Source organism: Lampetra planeri, chromosome 22, assembly GCF_965212315.1.
Source record: "Lampetra planeri chromosome 22, kcLamPlan1.2.h2, whole genome shotgun sequence".
Taxonomy (NCBI): Eukaryota; Metazoa; Chordata; class Hyperoartia; order Petromyzontiformes; family Petromyzontidae; genus Lampetra; species Lampetra planeri.
Genome location: NC_136128.1, coordinates 2,515,915 through 2,535,857, shown reverse-complemented (window position 1 = coordinate 2,535,857; position 19,943 = coordinate 2,515,915). Strand labels below are relative to the sequence as shown.

At 52.0% G+C, this 19,943-nt stretch overlaps 1 protein-coding gene across 1 annotated transcript in view; it reads right to left on the bottom strand.

The window, feature by feature from the left end:
- The window catches only part of LOC144724931 (laminin subunit alpha-5-like), a 218,783-nt gene that overhangs the window by 145,185 nt on the left and 53,655 nt on the right, over nucleotides 1–19,943 (bottom strand). The window contains 7 exon segments of the mRNA XM_078604249.1: nucleotides 798–932; nucleotides 1,430–1,520; nucleotides 3,249–3,367; nucleotides 12,191–12,306; nucleotides 13,464–13,561; nucleotides 16,914–17,084; nucleotides 19,359–19,477. Of these exon segments, the coding sequence (XP_078460375.1) occupies nucleotides 798–932; nucleotides 1,430–1,520; nucleotides 3,249–3,367; nucleotides 12,191–12,306; nucleotides 13,464–13,561; nucleotides 16,914–17,084; nucleotides 19,359–19,477 (849 nt within the window).

The window sequence follows — 19,943 nt, the reverse complement described above, 5'->3', positions numbered from 1 at the left end:
AGGAATAATCTGTTGTAAGGCTGGCTCGGCGTAGCATCACCCAAGGCGGGATGCTGCTGGATGCTTCTAGATACTACCAACGCGCCTCAGTCTGTGTTTGGTCTGAGCACGCATCTCACCGTGTTATCGCGGACTGTGCTTTTTACCCTATAATACATATTATTTATTAGAACGCAATATTTCAATGCGGAGTTCTTCAGGAACTTCAGGAACGCAACTACCGCATTATAGGAACTTCAGACTGTGCTTACCGAGACAGGGGAAGCCCTGTGTGCTGTGGCTCCCGTTCGTGCACTATGAACCTGAGTTTGTGATGCTTGGCCAGAGCTAATAATGATAATTAAATTCTAATTAGTTTTGCCTCTAGTGTTTAGTTTGTTGTGATACCTGCGATCAGCTCCGTACGGTGAGAGAGAAGTTCAATATAGATAATACTCATGAAATATGGGCTTTTGTGCCTCTTCAGATAATAATAATAATATAATATTGGACTCGTTGTAGTGGTTTATTTGGCCTCTCGACCACCGACTGGTTATTGTCCACAGGTGTAAACATCGCAATGTTTACACCGGCCCTCACGGCCCCCACAGCCCCCACAGCCCTCAAGGATCCCCACATGGCCCCCACGGGCCCCATGGCCCCCACAGCCCACACAGCCCCCACAGCCCCCACGGCTCCCATGGCCCCCACAGCCCCCATAGCCCCCACGGCCCCCATGGCTCGCACGGGCCCCCAAGGGGCCCCAACGGCCCCAACGGGCCCCAACGGGCACCACGCCGGTTGGAGCCGAGACTCACGCCAGCAGTGGGGGTAGCCAAGGAAGCCGCGGGCGCAGTGCTGGCACCGCTCTCCGGAGAAGTTGGGCCTGCAGAGGCAGTAGCCGCTCCGATCCTCGCAGCCGCCCAGCGTGTGATCCAACTCGCAGTCGCACGCTGTGAGCACACGCGCAGGAGAGAGACAAAGATCTAAACAGACTCTTGCCGTTCGCGAGCAGCACCTCCGAAGGCCGGCACGGCACACGAGGGGGTGGGTGGCCAGCACCACGCCCGGCCGCCTTTGTCTCCCGAGCGGCGAGGCTGACACACCGCACCGGGTGCTCGTTCGAGTCGACCTATGCAAGGCCGTGCACCGGTTCAGATAATCGTCACCGATGTTGGCCCGTGAGCGGCAGGGTTCGTAGCGCAGCGCGCCGACTGCTACGCCCGGCACACCACCTTAGGCGCATCAACGACGCACGCAACGACGCAGCGCAGCGTGATCTCAGGTGGGAAGTGAAGCGCGTGAGGACACCCACCGAGGAAGCGTCGTTGCGTTGGACGGGTTCACGGGTGGTGGCGAGGGGGGGAGTAGGGGAGGGGGCGGGGAGATGGAGGGGGCGGGGGAGATGGAGGGGAGGGGATGGAGGGGAGGGGGCGGAGGGGGTTCTCACCCTGGCACGAGTCCTGAGCGGTGGGAGGCACCCCCGCCAGGCGGTAGAATCCCGGCTTGCAGCGCTCGCAGTTTACCCCGTCCGTGTTGTGCTGCACCAACACAGCGGCATCGTACATCGTACTGCAAGACTACATGCGGACGTGTCGTGCTGCACCAACACAGCGGCAGCGACATCGTACACCGATTCCCTCCTCCCGCAAGACTACGCGCGTACGGCCCTCTGGTCAGTTCACTGCTGGACGACGGACTGACTCCCCACGGCCGTGCGGGTTGCCGGGGCCACTAGAGGTCGTCGGGTTCAAATGACCACACCAATCTGTGATGATTGTTGTTGTTGTTATTTGTTGGTGGCGGAATGCTCAACTCGTGGTTCATCGGGTTACGAGTTGCACATCAGTCCATCGTCTCCCAGGGGTGGATAAATACGAGAACCGCTTTGGGAAGTCGACAACGATTGTCCTATAGAGTGGCCTCTGCCATCTACGGCCCTCTGTTAATCCACCGCTCGACGAAGGCCCCTCCACGTTGTGAGGGTCGTGGGCGTTATTCGACGATACGTCACCACACCGACCGGTGCAGGTGGGAGAGGGCATTGGACGTAGACACCGGAGTATAGCATAGCACAACGTGGGCCATCAGCAGCCCGGAGCGCCTGGGTTTGTGTGCGCGGCGGGCACTCGTCCAAGCGCTGTCTCCGTGCTCAAAGCCGGCTTGGCTTCCAGGTGGGGTGAGATCGGATGCATCCTGGGCAATTTAGCCAATGGGCTCCCCACAGATGCACAGATGTTCAAATTGCCTCCGCTGTTGTGACCTTACGAGATCGACGACCGGGCAAAGGCACCAGGGAGGGTCCCTGAAGGGGCAGCACGTGGCTAGGAAATGTTAGCTACCTTACCTAATATGCAGGAGGTCGTGGGTTCGATCCCAACCCTGACGATGCCTGCTGTATATAGCTGGAGTTTGCGTGTCTCTCTCTCCCCGCAGTTGCATGGATTTTTCTCCGGGTCTTAGGGTTTTTCCCTCCACATTTAGAAACATGCGTTTTAGAGTATTTGAATGCGTGGAGTTAACCAACTTCAAAGATCGTGTTTAAACCAAAGCCCTTTGGTCTCTAATTTTGTGTCAATGAGTGCACGGATGCCATACATTTGCACGTGATAAGCCACATCATCTGTGGCCTGGTTGCTTCTGAAAAATATCTATATAGCTCAGTGGGCTTTACCTGGTAAATTAAAATATATATATTTTTTAGAAGAGGCACGCAACACTGGGGTGCACGTAAGCAGGGCCATCCCCCGGTGCCTCCTGCTCTGCCTCTACTCCACATGAGTCGTGGGTTCAAGCTTCACTGCTGGGCAGTGACAAATTGAGTGACCGTCAACACGACTGCATTAGATTGAGAACGTAAACTCACTCGGTTTGATGAACGTGATTTAACCCAGGTTCTCATTGGCACGGGCCTAGTGCTCATAGGTGGGTGAGTTCGTGTGTGGGCGAGTTCGTGGGCGGGTGAGTTCCTGGATGGGCGAGTTCCTGGGCAGGTAAGTGAGCGGGTGACTGAGTAATCGTGAGGGTGTATCCGAATTTCCCAAGGCAATCGAATGGCCAAATCACTTTCAACTCTAATAGTTGCTCTTCGTTGACGATACGAAATCCTCATCATCATGGTCACCAGAGGTCGAGTCGATCCCCAACTGGGATGTTTACCCAGAACCCTTCCTGATTGTGAACCGAGTGCTCTTGCCACGCCGCCGCCTCTGCCGTTGGGGGGGGGGGGTGCAACATCGGAGCTGCGATGGGCCGAGGCCGTTGCTCACCCGGCAATTGAGGCAGCGACCTCCGCCCTCGCGCTCCCCGCGCACGTTCAGGCTCCCTCTCGTCCTCTCCACCTCCGCCTCGTACTCGCACTCCTCCGAGTGGCCGTGGCAATTGCAGGCTGCGGGCAGACGAGGCCAGAATTAAAACGGACGTGTGCACGTTCGTCGAATGCACGCACGCGTGGGGGGAGCGGTCGTATAGTGCGGCGGTCAGCAGCGCGCTGCGCTACAAAACCCGGCGACTCGGTTTCGATTCTCGCTCACGGCCACCGACTGCGAGGAGGCTCAGGAAGCGGCTCAGACAATCGTCACCGATGTTGGCCTTGAGCGGGAATCGAACTCGGGTCGCCGGGTTTCGTAGCGCAGCGCGCTAACCGCTGCACCCCCACTCCCCATTTACATTACACGCACACACGCGAGTGCACACGCGTGTGTGGTGACAGAGCTCGCGACCCCAGAGCAGTCCCCACTTAATGCTGCATCTGCGATTGGGTCATTCTTACAAAACACACGTGCTGCTCAGTTGCTCCGTGCCTTCTCAGTGCAAAGCATCTGGGAAGGCCCCCGAGGTCCGTTTGAGCCGTCGTGATGCCCGCTCCACGGGGACCTCCGACTCTGGAGTGCGTCAACATATTTCGGAGGGAACATTTTTCTACCCCCGTAACACAGAGGGTATGTTTTCCCACTGGTTGGATAAACAAAACGTTATTTTTAGCCATTTTTTTGGCAAGTTGTAATTTCTAAACGTTATAAATGTTAAGACTTTGATTGCTTACGATCTGAACTTTTTTTTGTATGTTTAGTGTACAATCGTCTTTTGGTGGCGTGCGTAAAAAAATGCTCACTTGCAAATGAAATTGGCCAAACATCCCCATTTTCAGGACCCTTCTCTTAAGCCTCAATGCGACTTTGCTCGATAGAGATCAGAATATTTATTTGAAATGGAGGAATCTGATAAGCTATAAAGCTCTTTATCGCAGGTCAGAACGTTACAACAAACTATACAAACGCCAGGAGTACAAAGACTCGAAAAGGTAAGCAAATCGCTTAAAAACAGATACAAATGAAACTAAACTATTTCTTTATCTTACCAGGTATGCAAGAACATTTGTTATTGTGCACTCTTATACGAGTCCAGCCCATCACGAATGCGCATTGACCACGCGTTGAAGTGGGCTCTCTGAAACCGCAACACCATTTTGAGTCTGTTGCGAAACTGGCTCAGACTCAGGGATGGATCCCCGGTCATGAGCTGGTAGCGGTGTTCAAGGTCTTTTGGCCAGAGACCCCGAAACTGCGCTGGCCGTGTCGCGTGCGAGGTTTAGGTCGAAGCGAGCCGCCGATCGTAGTCGGAGTCGATTTGGGTCTGCCGCAGTTGGTACGTACTGATCAGCGAGATAGGACGGAGCGGATTGATGGACACTCTTGAAGACGACGTAGCATAATTTGTACGTAATCCTCTATTTGATAGGCAGCCAGTGCAGATCATCACGTGATAGCTAGTAAACATTTCTCTTTTCTAGCTATAAAAGCCCACTGAGCTATTCATCTTCTTTTTTTCTGAAGCGACCTGGCCACAAACGATAGCTCAACGAAGTGGCTTATCGCGTGGAAACTTCCGAGCGGCAAAATCATCTGATCAACGCGTGTAGATCGAGAGGTCACCAGTCACGGACTGGCGTGGTCGCTGCCACCATCGCTCAGCGCTTCCTTCCCCCTGCCAGACACTCAGGCAGCGTGACTCAAAGCACTCCAGGCCATCACTGCTGGGACTGCAGGGCGACTGCACTTGTGGGTGTACCAGTATACGTACACAATGGGCAGGGGACTGGCACATGCCATGGGAATGTGGAATTTCCATCAGTGTGAATGATCGCATCCGTGAGCTCGCGAGGCTCTGGATCGGAGGAACGCCCCACTTAGGGCGATGGCTACATTCCTTTTTAGGTGTTTTTTTGTAAGCGAGATGAAAATGAACTTCCTGAAGACGATTCTTCTAAAGGACGGGATGATACCCCCGGCCATCGATACAGGCAGGTCACGAACCCAGTTGCTGTGCTGCAATTTAATGGCTCGCCACTGTCTCTATGCTGGCGAATGCCTCACGCATGCGATCGTCTCTGTGCGAACGATCTGGCGTAAAAAAACGAGAAATAATCTGGAGGGCGAGAGATGGGATCAAAGCGGCAGGAAGGAGCAAGGCGTCCGTGCGTCCACCGCCGCTCGTCGTCTGCGACGGAGCGGAACAAAGACGACGCGGACGCCCCGTGGCTCCCGTAGCGGAGTATGTACATGAGGCCCAGGAACGGTTCAGATAATATGTACGTTTGTTGAACTTCTTTCGTGTCGTACGTGGCCAGACCGCGCTGATCGCAGCTGCGGGGGAAGGATAAGTCACGTCGAATGTTGTGGGAATAGACGAGCAATTTCTGTGCTCTCGCTGCGGAAAGGAGGGTGGTGGGGGGCCTGGGAAAGCGAACGCTGGCCACCGATGCCAACATTTACTCTGAAAATTAAAATTCACGGGGATTTTGTTTTTCCTTCCCATCCAGCACACGGTAAACAAATTAATAAAAAAAGTCTTACATTTTTTTACTTTTGCCGAGCAGCTGAATAGCTTAGTGCCGAGTGCGCTGGCACTGCACTGCACCAACGATGGGTGCGCAGTCCAGCAGCTGCCCCCCTCCTCCCTCCGCTGATCCCTGCGGGGGTCGATGGGACGTTAAAGAGCCCAAGACAATTTTAAGCGGCGGCGAACAGCGCACATCTCAAATGTGTCCGCAAACAGAACAAGTGAGTGGCGGCCCTTCTGCAACTCAAGTCGCCGATTCGCTGGCCTGTGCGACAAAGTCCACCTTTGACCAGCGCGACTGCAATGAATCTGCCTTTTTTTATGGCGAAGACGAGGGGATTGCTCACCAATGTTTGTTTAACAAACCACACCCTGCTGATGTGAATCAGCGAAGCTGAAACTGGTTCAAGATTTGCATCCATTAATCAAATTCTATTTTGATCTGTAAAGCCAATGGGTAAATATTGCGCGTTAAGTTAAACTTTGCTTTGATTATATTATCGAATAAATCCCACACTCTTCGTGACAGGGCTGAGATCATCGCCTCATCACACGCGAGAACCCAGTTTCATCACAGGTGGTTGAAACTCACATTTGAACCCAGGATCTCAACAGTGCCGGCTCCGTGATCTGATCGATCTAATCACAGAGCCTCCGGCCCTTCTCTAATTCTAAAACGTTTAAGGGGCATGGGCTCTGATGGGGTCTAGCGTAGGATCTGCGTTCCGTGGCTTACGGAGCCTGCAATGAAGTCGATGGTTGGGTCACACGGCTGCAGCGCCGTCTGCAATGGGCACATCGAGGCTTAAGTGTGCCCCAATCCAGAAGCGAGAGCACATTTGAACCGCTATCAGAGTCAATAATGACATTCCTGCAGCCTTTCCTGGGAAAGTTGGTGGGCTGCCTAAACAAAGCGCGGTAAAAAAAACACGCGACTTGTGAAGTTCCACACTCACTTTGACTCCGGGCCCCATCACGATTTTAATACATTGGCAGCACGTTTAAATCAATCGGTAATTTTGCTTTAAGTTCACACTACGTCAAGTTTCGGGTTCACATTTCGGGAAGGCTTTCTCACGTAAGAATGTCGACGTTATTTTATTATTTAATGTCAGATGAAAGCATTTGCAGAAAAATCGTCTTCTGAAAAAGACAACTTAATCTTGTGCATGACTACTACAACATGAGGAATGTTCATCTGCTACCATCATTATAATCCCGTCTGTTTTTAAATTGCGTGGATTGCAATCCAGACCGACCTGCCAATTGGTCTAAATCCGCCGATTGGAAGAAAAAAAAAAGGCCTATCCTGGCCTCCAGTTCGGTTCATGAACACATGAACCGACAAGAAAGCGGTCGTGCTGGCCAAACAGCTGCTGATAACCGTTTCGGTTGAAGCGGATGTTTTAAAATTAACGAACAGCATCCGGCACGTCGTCCAAGCCATGGCAAATGTCGCCAACTGAAAACTGCATCTCGGCATGACCATGTTTTTTTTTTCTTTCACCACAAATGAGCGAATTTGGAACAGGAGTTTTAATTAATTCAACTTGGGCGCATCCGAAATGATTCGTGGCAAGAAAGCGGTCGCAGATGTACTACGGAACGGGGCGGGGGTGGGAAGGTTTGTGATGAGTGGGGCTATAGTTTCTGAATGGAGGAGGGCCGGATACAGGGCATGGGCACGGGCATTAGAGTGGCACCCACAGGTTGGCAAGCGAAGACCAGACAGTGGGAGGCTGTAAGAATAGGACCCTGGAGGTGCAGTGGTGGACTGCACCTCCGATTAGCATGGTTGTCTAGGTACAGTACCAAAGAAGTTCAACATACAGCGATGCACAAGCGCCAACATCGATTGCGACACGGACGTTAGGATGAACCCCGAGTGGCCGAGGTTGCCCTTGATCAGAAACGCCAGTGACACATTTGCCTCTCGGACAGCGCAGACTGTGGCCCTGTGAAGAAATCCTTTTGAATGGGGCCATCAAGCTGAGGTTCGTGGCTTGGCGCTTGGTAGCTAAAAGCGACACATTTCTGGGAAGGTCAACCTGGACACATGGCGAGTTGGCAGCCCCTCCTTCTGTCAGCCCCGCCCACATTTGCATCGCCGTGCCCACTTTATAAAACTACATTTTTTTTTATTTCGCCAGGTCCTTAGGCCCACTGAGCTGTACAGCTCTTTTTCAGAAGCGATCTGGCCACAAATAATAGCTTAACGAAGTGGCTTGTCAAGGGGACATATCTCGCAGCCAAATACTCTAAAACACATTATTCTAAATGTGGAGGAACAAACCGGAGGACCCGGAAAAAAATCCACACAACCACAGGGAGAGAGACACGCAAACTCCCAATATACAGCAGGCGTCAGGGTGGGGATCAAACCCACGCCCTCCTGCATACCAGGCGAGGGAGTTAACATCTCCTAGCCACCGTGGCAATCAACCACTCACCCCGCCCACACAGGGAGCGGCCTCCTCCTCACCTCTCCCCAACATCGGAGCCCCACCTCCTGCTCACAGGCCCCGCTCAGTCCTCGACCGGCCAACCCAACCCACTCCTCGGCCAGAGTAGCCCACGCTTTGCTCACGTCGTGAATCAAGGACGAGGCCAGGAAATATTCTTAAACCGTGGACAACATCCGGGATGCCGGGACAGACTTTCTGAATCGCGTCTGTCCGCGCCAAACGAGGACGTTTGCTTGCCTTAGGCAGGGGGGCGGGGGTGCAAATGCAGCAGATGCAGAGACAAGGGCTGTTTTTTTTCATGGTGGACACTGCATGAGTTCATACATAAATGTGCAACGCATTATTCCCCGCCCAGCCTGGCCCAATTCCCGAGTCCACTGATTCAGCACTGTCGCGCACCATAAACAAGCAGGGCAGCCAAGGGTTATCGAAAAGGGTGGCGGGGGTGCGGTGTGGTGCGAGGAGGAGGGGGGGGCGGTCATGTGGGGACAAATGTGGGATGTGCATTTTACACGGCGGTCGCTGCAGGCAGACAACACGCACGCACTCACAACGTGCCGGGCCCCCCCCCCCCGCCGTGGTTCAACCAGTCGGGCGAGGCGCATCTCTGTCGTAAGCCCTGCAGACGGTGGGGGACAATTCCACGTTTTTTTTTTTTACAAAAAATCAACCACCGTTGATTTGCTCATTTATCGAGCGCGGAGGGACGATGGGCTGGAGTCAACCTTCAACCGGGATTTGGAGGAACGCCCTTCCTGATTGCAACTGAAGCACTCTACCAGTGTCATATTAGGGCAGACTGCAGCGTATCATCCGCACTGCTGAGAAGGTGATAGGCTGCAATCTGCCTACCCTCGAGGACCTGTACACCTCGAGGACCCTGAGGCGAGCGAGGGAGATTGTGGCCGACTCCTCCCACCCTGGACACTCTCTGTTCCAGCTACTTCCCCTCCGGCAGAAGGCTGCGGTCCATCAGGACCAAAACCTCACGCCACAAAAACAGTTTCTTCCCATCCGCTGCTGGCCTCTTCAACAAAGCCAGGGGCTCAAACTGACTTTAACGCTCAAACTGACTTTAACACAATATCTGCACAATGACACCCTGCCATATTTGCACTGTTACCCTATTTGCATTTTTGTAATTTTATATTGTATATTATAGCTATTGTATATTTTAGATTTTATTTTATTCAATTTTTACATACTTTAGCTCCTTATTATTAGTTAGACTTGTACCTTTAGTATAGTTAGACTTGTAAACCACTTATTTAAGATTTAAGATTCCTAAATGTTGAATGCATGCACCTGTCTGTGCGAACTTTCATGGCGAATAAAACCCTTTCTGATTCTGATTCTGAAAGCCAATGGAGCCGTGCACTTTTAAATCTAGATTGAAGACTCATTTCTTCAGAACTGCTTTTTGTGTTTAGTTTGCCGTCCTTCCACCGCACTTCCAATAAGCCCGGTTGGTTACATACGGCGCGAAAGATGTTCAACATACGTACGTACACTTTAGCAAAATAATGGCTATACCTTCAGAACCCGAGCTTATACCTCCAAGCTTACACGCCCTCTAGTGCCGATGACCAAATCACCTGAAATGCACTTCTCATCAGATCTCAGAAGCTAATGAGGGTTTAGCCTGGATAGTGCTTGGATGGGCAACCACCATGCACAAACAGGCGTCGGCTGTTGCGAGGCTATGAAGTCAGTGCAGCAAGATCCATTGTTGTACTGTTTTTCTAGGCTCCCCACTTTCACCAACCCCTACTGACCAGCATGGTGAGAGTATGGCCAAGTAATTATTGTGGACCGCACGGTGCGGCGCGAGGGGCTCTCGTCCAACGGCGGATCAACAAAAAGGGGTCATCCACTCACAACCGCTATGCGTCACTATGCGCTTGTGAGTGGAACTCGGAATGTCGCCTAACGGTCAGCGTATTCCCTACTGGGCTGCTTTGCTAGGCGGTAGCACAGCGCTACGGGGACTCATAATTTAGCCCACACGACACATGGGGTGGAAAATTCTTCCGCAGCATCCACCATGGGCAGTGTTCATCATGGTCAGAAGGTTGAGTGTATACACCATCTGTTTTAGAAATACATTTCCTATTTATTTTTATATTCCATGGATTCGTCCGTTTTTTTTTCTCTCCCCCCGAAACGATATTCTCTCTCAGACATATGATGGTACCAATGAATGACAATTTTCTCGTAAACTGCTACCATGCTATTCCTGCCATCAGATATAATTGTAGTGTAGAGATACAATTGTTTAAGAAAATAATTGATGGCATTTGCTACCCGGGGTGGTGCCGATAAAGCATTTTGGGTCAACGGCTGAGATCCTAGATTTGATATTCAGTAGAAAAATAAACCTATTACAGTACAATATCACATACCTGGCCATGACATATCTACCCTGACTGATTATCTGCAAGTTGAAGGGTGGGTCCCATTCACCGCTGAATTTCGGAACGCACAAGCGGTTCAGCGTTAATTTTATTCGGGAGGCGGAGCGCCGTTGTATTTAAAGACATTGTAATCACCGCAGAGAAGAGTAGCGACACGACCGCACTCTACGATAGCTGACGCCAAACTGTGCCACACGCCCTCCCGCATGGCCTTGTGGGAGCCTCGGTGCCGATAAAAGTTATTTCATTTTAGTCATCGGAATGGGAAAGGGTTAACCACCCACACGGAGGACAGTATTTGTCCATGATGGCGTAAACTGTCATTTTCTCTAGATGTTCATGTTTCTGACCTTTTCGCAAATCACAAACTCACTGCAATTGACAACCCAGGTTTAATCAAAGCCAGCTGTCCGCAATCGAACCCAGGATACCAGCAGTGCCTGCTCAGCAGCGCTCTGACGTCGGAGCCACCCGTGCACGTTGCCAAGAGGGAGATTAGAAATGCCCCTTTTCCACCGGCCCACCAGAGCTGCACCAGTGAGGGGCCCTCACGGTATACAGGGGTCGTCGTTATCCGCTGGATATTTGCCAAGCAGAGCCGGAACCCAATGGTGAAATCCGGCCTCGCCACAAGGACGTCCGAATCTGGCTCCGGGCAAAACAGGCTCACGGGTGGTGGCGGAGGTTGGGGATTAATAATGTAATTTTCGTCAGACTAAAACGATGAGCGTGTGACGTCAGCAGCGGCTGGCTCAGGTTTTGAGATGGAGAAAAAACGACCGGGCGTTCTCCTCTGGACCACGCAGGGAGGGCTTGAACAGTGGAACCGTTATAAAGTTCTTCTTGGTTCTTTCGGTAAAGTCACGTAGAATGGAAATAATAAAATAATAAAAATAAAACATAATAAAATAATTCTCACAATGTTTTGGCCACAACGCAAGCAGCCGTCCTCAGGTGAAGAACAGGTCTGTCGGAAAGACAGAAAGACAGCGTCCATTCAGACGCTGTCTTTCCGACAGACCTGTTCTTCACCTGAGGACGGCTGCTTGCGTTGTGGCCAAAACGTCGTGAGAATTATTTTATTATGTTTTATTTTTATTATTTTATTATTTCCCTTCTACGTGACTTTACCGAAAGAACCAAGAAGATGAATCCCTGCAGTCACGAAAGCTTTAAATCGACATTTAACGTTATAAAGTTGTTGTTTTTTCTTTTCGGGTTATATCGCGTAAATATAAATGTGTTGTTAAGCCCACCGGTGTGCTGAAGTTGTAACCAATTGGCACATTTTGTTTACGTGACAAACCTTACTAATTGGCTGCGTCGGGTGGTGGTGGCGGGTTTAACGACTCATTTACATTTACGCGATGTAACACGAAAAAAAAAACACCTTCATGACGAATAACATTGGTCGCGAAAGCCCTCCTACTATGCGCCGACGAGTGTCAACACACCCCACGTGGTGGCAGCGGCGGCGGCGGCACTACGTACGTTCACACTCGTTGGCGCTGTCGACGGTGGCCGGTCTCCAGGGCTTCTGGTGGAAGCCGGGGCAGCAGGTTTCACACGACTGCCCACACGTGTTGTGCTGGCACTCGCAGCGCAGTCTACGGAGGAAACAAACAACGGGAGCAACTCCTGATTTAGTTCCCTCCCCCTCCCGGGGTGAGCACCACAATTTGCGCCGCTGGTGTGGGCAGTTCCTGGAATGCAGAATGCTGGGCTAAAGAAAGTCAAACAAAAGTGAACTTCCGTGCAAAGAGCATCGCACGGATCTCATCTCCATTGAGTGGTTATGAGCCTGTGGGTGGAAATTCCATATTTCTATGGTGGGAATCAGTATAAGCAGTCAGCATAAGTTCTATGACCATATCACCTGGAATGCACCTGGCCTTGTCGGATCTCGGAAGCTAAGCAGGTATTTTCCTGGACAGCGCTTGTATAAGTGACCGCCGTGTTCGATCACAGCAAGAGATACTTTAAAGTTACTTCTAAGTAGGCAATCTGGTCACGTCACCATAAAACTTTTTGTTTATTCTTGCAAAAAAACACGTCACGTTGATACGCCAACGGCAGTGATGTCACGAGAGCGCACCGAAGAGTGGCTTTAAAGTTATGTTTTAGTCGGGGTGGTCAGGTGGAGCGCTGCTGACAGCGCTCACCCGGAACATCCGAGGACCTGGGTTTGAATCCAGGTCTGAGCCGCTGCCTGTGATTAACCCGGGTGGCTCAAGTGCAAGCGGCTCGATGGTCTCAGCACGGTTACCAAGATGTGTGCGTTGAACTTCTTTCGCACCGTACGTGGCCAACCGTTCTAATCGGATGAGCGGGGGAAGGAAAATAAACTGAACACGAAAAGGAGTTCTAAAGAAATTAGTTTTTAATTGAGATTTAGAAGTGCTCCAGTGGCTTCTTAATATTGGAAGGAAGAGCATTCCAGACTGCGAGGATGACCAATGAATGCACGCAAAAAGCCATCGCGTAAAATGTTGTTCTGCACTTCACAAATGACTATATTCACACTCTGGGGAATAGTGCCTGGACCAGAGGTCACTTGAAGAAGGGATCTCAGAGGTAGCTCTGTGACATCCGCTTCCGTGGGCTGCAATCCAACGTGACGCGGATCCTTCGTCTCGTGAACGTCAAAACAAAAAAGTCAACGTTCGTGTTTTTAATGAAGGAATCTCGTGTCAGACGCAGGTGCGCCCGCCCTCCCCCCTTAAGTGAGCGCGCGATGGGAAGCGTCGGCAGCAGCTGTACTCACAGGTAGGGGTTGTGCGGGTTCCTGGCTCTGCAGGTGTCGGCGTGGCCGTGACACACGCAGCGCCCACCGATGCTGATGTCCTTGATGCTGTAGTAATACTGCGACAACGGCGGGAGCGTCACTCGCACGCCGCCAAACAGCGTTTCCCGCGCGCGAATTGGCAAGCGTTAGTTGGGCTCCTGGCCGCTTGGGAGACCATCCCCGATGTTTTATCTCGCACTCTAATGTCTACTCTCTCGCAAAAGGATGCCCGTCTCGACGGCCTTTTTTCCCGTCACGAACATTTGAAATTAGCAAATGTCTCGAAACGACCGCATTGCGTAGAGCGGCGGCGCAGTGGTTTGCGCACCCAAAGTTTAATTCGAACATCGGCGGCGGGTAGCATCTGAACGACATCTCCAGTGCCGCCCTTCGCCAACTCACACAGACCACCGCGGGGTGAAATATGGTCAAACAACAGCCATGACCGACACAGCATGGGAAGCAGTGGTTTGACACGGGGCTGTAAACGACTATCACAGTATACCTGCACCGCGCTACAAAAACAATACCACACATTGTTCTCTAAACGCGCGAGGTATTTACGCCGGCTGTGGTGGCGGTCTGCAGCTGTGAACAGGCTCTCTGGGAGGCAAAGGGCCTTGGTGGATCGTGCAGATTTTCGAGAAAGAAAAAAAAATAATTTAAGAAACTCGCTGGCATCCAAAATGGTCAGCAGACGTCAATTCAGCAAATAGGCCCACTTGTGAGGATATTTAAATGTTATTCCCTCATGTTTTTTCGTTGGTAATCTGAGCTCATTCCACCCATGAAATACGCTCCTTTACAAAAGGACTTGTCAAACATTGCAATGCAAGACGAGCCTGATAATGAGGCTTGAGACCTCAAGTGAAGCTTGCCTAAAGAAACGACACTCGAAACATATCACTGGGCCCACGCCATAGGAACATGGAATTTGCAACCACTGGTTCAGGGCAGACAGCAAAAGATGGGTAACTACCCCATGCACATTTGTCCAGGAAAACACATGGACTTCTGAGTAAAATGCAATAAAGAGATGTTACACGTTTTATTTTAATAGATTCCATGTGTAATATGTCAATGTAGAGCCTGTTGGCCAGTCCACTGTTGGCGGTGGACCTCCCCACGCCTGCCTGATTGTGAGGATCATCTGACCAATAATTATGAAACCATTTATAATTTTAATGTAATAAAGGTTTTTGAGTTAGATCGCGTAAGTATAAATGCGTCGCAACCTTCCACCACCTGACACAGCCAATCAATAAAAAATGTGTCACGTTGACAGAACGCCAATTAGTTACTTCTTCAGCCCACACCGGTGTGTTTGAAGAGTGAATCCACAACATTTAGAATGAGTACGACGTTTCACTTGTAATTACATCCAGCATCTTCGGGCGATTTGTCAGAAATGTAACAATTTGAACATTTGAATATGCATATTTATATACTCTCAGAGAGAACGCCCTGCGGGAAGGGGGGGGGGCAGGCGGGTGGGTGGAGGGGGGGGGTGACCTCGAGCAACGAAAACTGTGACGTGGATGTACGCGGGGGAGGGATGATCATCAACGACGGAGGACGGGGGAATGGGAGCGGCAGACTTGAATCAAAAGAACGTTGTTAGATAACCTTTATAAACACCCCCCCCCCCACCGCCGCTCTTACATCCCTCGGGCCGAGTGGCCCCCCACTCAAAGCCCTCCACGCGTAGCTCCTCGCCCTCCGATGTGAACCATCCCCCCCCCAGTCCTCCTCCTCCTCTATCCCCACCCCCCACGTGTTCATTTTAAGATGCCAACCATGAGCCCCCCCCCCTTCCCCCCCGCGGTAACCGGGAACACGCCTGACCTGTCCCCCCGCGACGCCGTGACGTTTTACTAGGAATGCGAATCAATGAGCAAATGTGAACAGGAGAGAGTACGAACGGAGCGGTGGCCCGAGGAATGGAACTCGTCCGAGAGGATCGTGAGAACTGGTAGGACTTGGGGAGGCATTCATCCAGCAATGGAGTTACGATAGCTGCTGATGCTGCTGCTGATGATGATGATCTAGTCCCCCGTATAAAAGTTAGCGTTGGGTGGTGTGCATTAGCCAGTTGTGGAAATTCCACAGTCGCATGCTAGAGAAAACTACTGTTGCCTTCCTGAGAATAGGTACTCATTTGTAATGAAACTACCGCATTCAACCGATCTTAAAGTACAAACAAATGCTACCTCTACTGATTTTACTTCAGGAGCTTTTGGGCTGACGGTGTGGAGGCGAGATGTTAACTCGCTGGCCTGGTATGTAGTTGGTCGTGGGTGCTATCCCAACCCTGAAGCCCATTGTATAGGTTGGCGTTCGCCTGTTCTCCCCGTGGTTGCGTGGATTTCTCTCCCGGTACTCCAGTTTCACCCTCCACATTAAGAATCAACGTGCTTTTAAAGTGTTTGACTGCTATACATTTCCACATGATAAGCCACTGCGATGAGCTATCATTTGTGACCAGGTCGCTTCTGGAAAATAACTAAGATGCCAACCATGAGCCCTGACGGTGTGGAGGCGAGATGTTAACTCGCTGGCCTGGTATGTAGTTGGTCGTGGGTTCTATCCCAACCCTGAAGCCCATTGTATAGGTTGGCGTTCGCCTGTTCTCCCCGTGGTTGCTTGGATTTCTCTCCCGGTACTCCAGTTTCACCCTCCACATTAAGAATCAACGTGCTTTTAAAGTGTTTGACTGCTATACATTTCCACATGATAAGCCACTGCGATGAGCTATCATTTGTGACCAGGTCGCTTCTGGAAAATAACTACATAGCTCATTACGTGGTCAAGTTAGAAATAGTTTGTAAATGTTGTGGGTTTACTGCCGAAGTAGTAACGAATCGGCATAGTCTGTTTACGTGACAAACCTCACTAATTGGCTGTGTCCGTTGGAGGTGGGTTTAACACCACATTTATATTTAGGCGATCTAACTCAAAGGAAAAAACCTCTATTAGGGCAACTCCAGTTCGAATCTCGTTCAATCAAAGTCCCTTTTTACGTGAACAATCCTCTTGGCTATCTACTGCTGGATGAGGGGCCCCCTGCACACCGTGCGGCTCATGCGGATTGTTATTTCCCTCACACTGGTCTGTGCGGGTCGGTGAAGGCGGGGAGCATAGAAGTACAGTAGATCAATGGACGGTGCTGCACTGCACAACGTAGCCCCCCCGCGGCAGCTGACAGGCACCTGTCGTCATGCAAGGTCAAGTGGTCACCCATCCGAGCGGTCGGGTGGTGGTGGATTTTAACGGCACATTCATATTTACGCGATCTAACCCTAAAAAAAATAATTTTGTTCCGAAACATCACTTTAGTTTTAAGTTCAAGGAGAGCCACGAAAGACCGCGTCGACCTTCACGTATGAGGGACAACGACGACGGACCGATGGGCCCGGGCCCGGGGCTTACCCTGCGCGTCACCGTCGGGTCCCGCTGCGCCTTGGCCATCAGGTGACCCAGCAGCGTGTTGGTCCTCAGGAAGCGCAGCCGCACGTTGGTGGCCTTGGTGAAGTCGCGCAGCACCTCCGAGTAGGAGAAGTTCGTGGAACCGGGCCGCCCGTTGACGAGCGAGATGACGACCTGGTGGGTGGGTGGGTGGTTGGGGGGGGGGGATGAGACGGCACGACGCGGACGGGGGCGTTGGCGTCGCAACTTGCTCGGGAATCGGATCAACGCGAGGTCAGGGGCCCATCCGACGCCAGTGGCGAGACGAAGACGAGACGACGGGAGAGGAGGACCGGACGACCTGGGGAGGGGTTCTCTCCGGTGGTCCCCCGCCGCTGCTCTGAGCCCTCCAAGGCACCCGCCCCTCCGTGGCTTTTCACGCCCCCGATCGGACTCGTCGGCCATATCCGAAACTCCCCGCAAAAAACAGCCCCCAACCCTGCCATGGTTCTCGTCGATTGACACGGACGAACGACGCAATAACGCCACCGCCACAAGTCGCGCCGTGTAGTTGTATCTTCAGATGCTTTACGAACGCAAGGATGCTGCTTAACTACACAGGTCGGTGTGGGTCGGTGCAAACGGGCAGCGTAGACAGAGGAGCATAGTACGCTTCAACATTTAGCGGAAACGGTCTCTGCTGGTAATGTAGCATCGCAGTAGCCTGCAGGCACCGTCCAGGCTTAGCCTGAGGCAAGGCCCAATCTCTCAACGGGATGAATTCCTGCTCGAGTCTCACAAAGCGGCAGAATAATATTTGCCAAAGCCTATTGCGATTTGACAACCAGTAAAGGAATAATAACAATCGCACTAATCTAGTTTGCCGTTATTCCTTTCATTGACACGCACGGGTTTGGAGCCCTTGACTGCATTTCATGAGAATTATTATCGCAACGTAAACAATAATGATGTTTAGTTTGTTGCAGCGTCGTTGATGCAAGTTGCATCTCGCAACCACTGAGGAAGCACAGACAAAGCCAGGCAGTGAGCTGGCACGAACAACAATTGCCCGAGCTCTGCAGTCCTTTAGATATTCAAGTATTTTCATCATAACCCAGTGATATCCGAACCTATCCATGCTCTTCTCTAAGTCGACTCCGCCCTAACTAAGTACCTGGTGCGGCGTGTAAACATCAGCACTGGGGGAGACAGTATTCTGGCCACACCACCCCCTCGCGTGCAATGCCTGACTCAATAGGTGCTCGCTAACATCGCTTTCCCCAACAGCCTATGTAGACTATGCACGTGCGTATGTAGGTAGCACTTTAACGGTTGGCGCGCGCCCGTTTGCCGTGGACGTTTTGCGCTCCCGCTTGCTGCTGGAGGACGCACGGGCGTGCACAGTGACGCACGCACGCGCGTGTGTGTGTGTTCGCGTGTGTGCATGTGTTCGCGTGCGTGCGTTTTCACTTCCCAGTGCCCCATTGTGTGCGGGGGCGATTGGTCAACGCCCCACGGTTGTGTTGAGGTTCCAACACAACCGTGGGGGGGGGGGGGGGGTTGGCGAGTGGGAGCCGCGCGACCACGCACCACTAACAATGTGCACGCGCGCGCGGGGGGGGGGATGCAGCTGCTGAGAGGGCTTTGGAAATCTCCTGGAAGCGGATGGGAGGATCGTTCAGTCACTGCATGTGGAGTGGTGTGTGGTCGAGGGGAGGCCCCGGGAGCAGAGGCCATCCGTAGAAAGAATTGTTCGGTCGTGTCACAGCGTTGGCCAGATTATTCGACGCGCATTTATTTATGTACTCGTTTATATGCGCGCTGCCGCGCGGTGTGATGGGTCGTCACGTCGGCCTTGCAATCCGGAGGTCGCAGGTTCGATTCAATCTCCCGGCGTGGCAGTCGGACAAAATGAGACACGCAGTGTGAGTATGAACACCGGCGCATGTGAGCTGACTGGCAGGTCGCGTGCGGTGCTTTAGAGTGTGGGCACTCCCACCCCTTTCAGAGTCGAGTCGATTTAGATCTTTTTTTGTTTGCACGCACGGTGAATAATCACTGCTGCCCTGAAAAAATACTGCTGCGGCTAATCAGAGTCGGTATTGGGGCCCCAGGCTATTGGGCAGTGGGAGTGTTATCAGTTGAAGTTGATTTTGTTCAAGCAGGTGAGGAGTCAAGAGAGCAGGACGAGTCTCAATGGCATTGGTCTGGCAGTAGTGGACAACGATTGCCATGCATATCCCAATCGAGCAATTTGCGGGTAAGTTTCCCGAAATTTGGCAAATGAGTGTGGCCATAACCATGACAGGGAGAAACGGGTGACGAGGGAGGGTTAGGGCTAGAGTATGAGGTTAGGGCTATGGACTCACCGAAGCCATACACCAGATGGCAGCTGTATTGCGTAAAGCGACGTGAAATAAAAAATACGAGCACAGAAACCCCCCGCCCCCCTCCCGTCATGGAGCGTACCTCTCCATCCTCCAGCGGCACAATCCTGGAGTACTCCGTGGTGCAGATGACGTCGTCGTCGTTGCGGATTTTCTCGAGGGTCTTCGCTCCAAACAGCTCCCAGCAGTCCGTCTTTGAAGCTGCGGGTGGGGGGGGGCGGCAACGCACGCTCAACGAGCGAAGACGCCGCGCCGCTGACGGCCGGCGCTGCTCGCGTGGAGCCCTCTCGCGCTTGGGCCACAGGCAGTGATGGACGGTGGCTCTGGCGAGGACCCTTTGAGATTATTCTTCACGTGAATAGTCAAGAAAAGGGTCCCTTTTAAAGTGATGTGTTTTTTTCCCAACCGCTGAACGCCGTCAAAACTCGTTTCCACACACACACACGTGGCTCCACCACCCTCGCCCATTCAAAAAAACGGAACTCTTCCGAACTCGCGCTACCTGCTGAGATGCCATCAAATGTGTTTGCGTGGTGCGATTGCTCACTCTGATTAGCCACTGCAAACGGAACGCAGTGGTGTTTGACGTCAGCCTCTATTATCCATTCGGCCGGCGAGCGATCGCCAAGCCACGCGTACGGTATTCATGCGTGTATGTTGAACCTCT